Source organism: Giraffa tippelskirchi, chromosome 5 (genome assembly GCF_054371585.1).
Source record: "Giraffa tippelskirchi isolate mGirTip1 chromosome 5, T2T-mGirTip1v1.2.pri, whole genome shotgun sequence".
In the NCBI taxonomy this organism is placed as follows: Eukaryota; Metazoa; Chordata; class Mammalia; order Artiodactyla; family Giraffidae; genus Giraffa; species Giraffa tippelskirchi.
Genome location: NC_137279.1, coordinates 28,422,853 through 28,428,098, shown reverse-complemented (window position 1 = coordinate 28,428,098; position 5,246 = coordinate 28,422,853). Strand labels below are relative to the sequence as shown.

The window sequence follows — 5,246 nt, the reverse complement described above, 5'->3', positions numbered from 1 at the left end:
CAGACAGAATGCAGGCATGCCCTCACAGGCACACACACGTACACCCATACACAATGCACACACACACGCACCCACAGCCAGGTGCACAATGGCGGGGCAAGGGCCAGGGTGCTTGGAGATTTTTTTTTCCTAAAGTGAGGGTCTCATCTTGGCCCACCCAGTAGCTCACAGCCTCTACCCTCTACTTTCCCCACCCTGACAGCTAATGCCTTAAAGCAGACCACTAGGCTCCTATGTCAACCTTCCACAGCCCCCCACAAGCATTCCTTTTGTGAGTGGGTGGTAGCTGGAGCTGAGGCAGGCTGTCCCCGGGGCCAGCTGGAGGCCATGTGGGGCTTGGGTAGGCCTGGGAAGCCAGGATCCACCTTCTGAAAGGCAGCTCAGCAGCTGAGCTCCCCAGGGTGGCCTCCCCACCCCCACCAAGCCCAGCTGTTGTTTTGATGACTCCAGGGCCAGGCGGATCCTCAGGAGAGCCCTTATCCTCAACGCTTGGCCAGAGCAGCCCGACCCTAGGCAGGAGGGGAAGGAGGGCGGCCTCAGACCGGGAAAGCTCTCCTTGGGCCTGGGGCAGCCAGCCAGGCTCCCATGTGACTGGCCACAGACAATTGGAAAACCCCAAGGACTCCTGCTGGACCTGAGCCAGCCCCGCCCCGGGCCCTGTTCAAGCCACAGCTGAGCCTGAACCTTGGGCACACCTGGACCCTGGTCTCCTGGTCACAGGTGGAGTCTTGCTGGCAACACAGTGCGCTAGGACCTTCCTAAGGTCTTCCAGCTATTACTAGATTCTGGACAAATTACAACAAACATATCTTCAATACACTGCTGGGCTTACAAGGAAGTAGATCTCTCTAAGCCCCCTCCCCTCCAAGAAACACTAAAAAGAAGTATATAAATAAACAAATAGAAGAATAGTGAACAGAAACCAGGATGCTGAAGTGAAACAAACAGGAAAGCAGAGAATTCCCTGAACACAGGATGGAGACCCACACCGCATGAGGGCCACAGGCCCACGTGCATGGCAGGCTACCAACCAGGTCCCTAATAGGGACGCAGGCTGGGCACGCCTCACAAGGGCATCCTCTCTGGAGGGACATGGCCGCAGAATTTTCCCAGGTGTGGGCCGACGCTTACCAAGTACAAACATTCAAAGAAACAACATGCAATTACTGAGTCAGCAAAAACAACAAATAACAGATTTAGACCCCAAGGCAAAGGAAGTGTAGTTGTTAAGTGCAGACTATAAAATAACTGTGTGAAATGTTCCTGCTGGAATTCAAAACATGACCATGCACCAAGAGACCACGCATCAAAATGATCAGATGTGAGTAAGAAGTCAGTAGTACAACTTTTGAGCTTCCCAGGTGGCGCTAGTGGTAAACAACCTACCTACCGATTCAGGAGATGTAAGCACAAGGGTTCGATCCCTGGGTCGGGAAGATCCCCTGGAGGGGGGCATGGCAACCCACTACAGTATTCATGCCTGGAGAATCCCATGGGCAGAAGAGCCTGGCAGGCTAGTGTTTCTAGGGTCGCAAAGAATTGGATGCGATTTAGCACACATGCAGTATAACTTGTAGATGTGTGCTTAGTCGCTCAGTCGTGTCTGACTCTTCCGGACCCCATAGACTGTAGCCCACCAGGCTCCTTTTGGATAGGAGGACATAATAATTTAAAGTTAAATGGATGCGATAATCAGCAGATTAGACACAACCAGTGCTTAGTGAACTAGAAGAGGAAGATGAGGAAATTGCCCAAAACACGTGCAGCACAGGGAGACAAGAAGGAAGACACAGAAAAGAGATGAACTGACAGGAGAAGTAATAGGACGACAGGAAGTATTCATGTAATAGGTGTTTCCCAAGAAAGAATATGTGGAATGCATGAGGAAGAATTGAAGAAATAATGGTTGAGAATTCTCCATTACTGATGAAAGATGTGACTCCCTAGGAAGGGGAAACAAACACAGTGTATATCAAAGGGATAAACCAGCAACATGCTTGAAAGCAAAAAACACAAAAGACGGAAAAGATCTTAAAATTAGAGGAACTGACAGAGCCCTTGCTCTAACGCTGACGCAGGCCTCCGGCTGAGCCCTACACACCCTGCTGCTCTGGCAGTTGAACCTCTGGGACCGTGGAGTGTGGAAGTCTCCGGAGCGAGTCTCCCCACCTCTACGTCTGGCCGCTGACCAGACGGCGGCCCGCAGGGTCTGCCCGTTGTCGGGGCACAGGAGCCTTGGGCAGCCCCAGAGGCAGAAGCCAGGAAGGCTGCCTTTCTCAGAGTCTGACCCCGCGTCCCTTCTCTGAGCGCCATCTCCCTGCTCCCTGGGGGGTGTCCCAGCCCCTCGGCTGCTGCGGGGAGTGCGGGGGCGGGCGAGGGTGGGGAAGGGCCGCCCAGTTCCGGGGGAGTCCGGTGCCACCTAGCGGCACGTCGGAGCACTGCGCACGCGCTTGCCGGGCAAAGATTTGAACGCAGACCCTCGAGCTCGCCAGCCTGGGGCCACTGAGGGGGGCACTGGGTAGTTCGGGGGCCTCCGGGATTTGAAGAGGCGTCTGGGGTCACACCCAGGCGCAGAGCTGCTTCTTCCCGTCGGGCTGGCGGCGGGGTCCGGGGCTCCAAGTTGGGGGCGGCAGCAGCGAGTGGAGGCGTCGGGCCAGGCGGGCGCGAGCGGCCGAAGCGAGCACCAGCAGCGGAGGCAGCGAGAGGAAGCCCAACACGATGACCGCCGCTGAGCCGCGGTCGGACAGCAGCGCGCGGCACGCGGGGCGGGGCGCCGGGTGGACCTGAGAACCGAGAGGATAGTCAGGCGGGCGGTGGGGGTCTCAGTTCCGGGGCGGGGCCCGAGGTCGGGCAGAGCACAGAGGGAGGTGGGTGGGGTGCGGGGGCTGGGGCTGGCTGTGGGCCAGACATTTCCTAGCCGAGGATGGGAGATGGGGGACCCAGGCGGTAAATGACCCGAGTAGGAGTCCCCTGAGGGGAGGCTCAGAGAATAGCTCGCTGGCTCCCCCACCTCCGCCTTCCTCCCCTCTGTGCTCTCCATGGTCCTTCCCTCTCCTGGCATCTGACCCCGAACCCCTACCTCGGGGTGCCGCCAGCTGGTGTCAACCTTCACTTCTGCAGCCAGCGTTTGGTCCCCCTCCTCTGCTGTATGCCTACAGAAAGAGGGACACGGGGCCCACCTGCCTATACCCTCCCCATCCCAAACCTAGCCGTAGCCCATTCCACAGGTGGGGAAACCCATCCCCGGGTAGGAGGGATCCTCAGAGGGGCTGTGTTGGGGGGCCTGAGGGTGGGGGCTGTTTACTGGTTAAATCCGACAATATCTTTATCTCCTCTTCCTGGAAGCCTTATCCTCTCCCCACCCTGTCCAGCTGTCCAGGCCCTGGTGGCCCCTGGTACAAGGCTGAGAGGCCTCAAAGAAGGGAGAGAGCCATCCCCTTGGTGGCAAACAAAAGCCCTTCTTTGCTGTGGCCAGTGGCAGGGCGGGGGGCTTGGCAGAAGAAAGGGCTCTTCAGGGAGGAGCACCCACACTCCCCAAGGACCCCGGACTGTTCCCTAGTCTTGCCCGGGGAAGGCTCAGCTCACCCTCGAGTGACACAGGAATCCCAGGTACACGACGGCAGCTGCAGGCAGCAGCACCAGCAGGAACACGGCTGCAGGCAGCAGCAGGTGGAGCAGGAGCTGGGCCAGGGCCCATCCTGGGAGCAGCAGGGTCCCCAGGCCTTGGGCAGCCAGGCTTGCCCACCCTGGGGACATCAGATCTGAAGCCTGGCGGTCAGGAAGCCTCCGGGGCAGCATGGGTGCTGTGTCTGAAGGGTCTCCTTCTTCATCCTCTGTCTCCCTCTCCTGATCACTCATGCCCTCAGCAGTGGGCCTGGTGGGCTCACAGCAGCAGTCACGTGGCAGGACTGAAGCCCCTCACCCCTGTCAGATTAGCAACCTTTTAACCCTAGGTCACCAGGTCAGATCTCTGCTCAGACTCCAGCAACCAAAGAGTGGACCCAGCTGGAGGGCAGGACCCTGGCCCAGGTAGGTCCAGCCCTGACCATCCGTCTCCAGGGCCACACTTGAGCGGCAGGTCCCTGCTGCCAGGCTGACCCTCTCTCTCTGCCAGGTTCCTACAGCTCTGGCCCTGGCCCTGGCCAGTCTTCTGCCGGCCCCTGCGTGTTCTGGTCAGAGCCTTCACAGCTGTCCTGACAACTCTGTACTGGGCCCCCCTCCCTCTGGGTCCCGCCCTCTCCCCGCTTCCCGCCCCTGCACACAATGACTTCATTTCATCAGTCTCAACTGGCAATTAATTGCCCCATCAGTAGCTGCCACAGAGAGGTCAACACCCGACCCACCTAGTCCCCCTGGTCCCTTCATCCCCCACACCTGGCCCCTCTCAGCATCAGAGAAACAGCCCCAAAGTATGCAGGCCTTTTGAGAAGGCACGTGAGCAGTGCATGTGAAATGCTTAGTGTGGGACTCAGCACACAGTAGGCACTCAATAACGGCAGCAGCCACCACAGGCATCCTTGGTGTCAGAATCCAATCTATCCTGAAAACAGGGGGGCGTGTGTACTCCATTATTTCAAGTAAGAGGGGAAAAGCATTCCTAGCCCTTCCAAAAACCCTAATTTCTCCAAATATTACCAAAATATAGTTAGCACCTAACAGTCTCCTGGGGTTTTTGTGCGCACCCTACAGCATTTTAAAGGGCACTTAGGTGAGTAGTTGACACTTAAACATTGAGTAGGTTGTCTAGGAGCTGGACAAAGGAGGCTGGGTGCTACCAGATGGGAAAGTTTCTCTTTCCCTTCCCACACAGTCCACCTCATCCCTTCCATTCCTAACATTTTCCAGGTCTCTCAAGTTCACCAGTGCCCTTTCACCAGGCAGGGATGCAGACGATGATAATGACAGTGCACAATAGTGACAGTGCACAATTCGTTCAAGGGACGCTGGAGGTGACACTGTGCGGGGCTCCTGGGCACAAAGCCTTTGTGTCCCCCATTTCTGTGATTATAGAGAACAGCCTTCACTCAGCCTTCATGACCTTCTCTGAGTCCCAATGGGCAGATTCAAGCCATTGTTCATTAGGGAAAGGAGGGAATGGGAGACCAGAGAGAAACCAGCAGGGGCAGCCTTGGGGCAAGGTCCTGTTTCCCCATCAAGGGATACACACAACAATTTCTTTGAGTTATTTTGCAGATAACGAAACCCCCTCCAGGTGGGAGAAGTTAACAATTAACAATGGAATACTG

General features: G+C 56.8%; 1 protein-coding gene across 1 annotated transcript; it reads right to left on the bottom strand.

Annotated features, from left to right (window-relative positions):
- Positions 1-794: 794 nt before the first annotated feature.
- Positions 795-4,244, bottom strand: TMEM278 (transmembrane protein 278). The gene is made up of 2 exons (XM_081488271.1): positions 3,586-4,244; positions 795-2,783 (listed from the first exon to the last, which is right to left on the bottom strand). Exons 1-2 carry the CDS (start codon positions 3,856-3,858, stop codon positions 2,559-2,561), a joined length of 498 nt encoding a protein of 165 aa, XP_081344397.1. The 5' UTR covers positions 3,859-4,244; the 3' UTR covers positions 795-2,558.
- Positions 4,245-5,246: the final 1,002 nt, after the last annotated feature.

Bases quoted from the DNA above. Each gene is read 5' to 3' on its own strand.
- TMEM278 (XM_081488271.1), bottom strand. From the start codon at position 3,858: ATGAGTGATCAGGAGAGGGAGACAGAGGATGAAGAAGGAGACCCTTCA. The intron at 2,784-3,585 runs GTGAGCTGAGCC...CTCGGTTCTCAG, and splicing joins GATTCCTGTGTCACTCGAGG to GTCCACCCGGCGCCCCGCCC.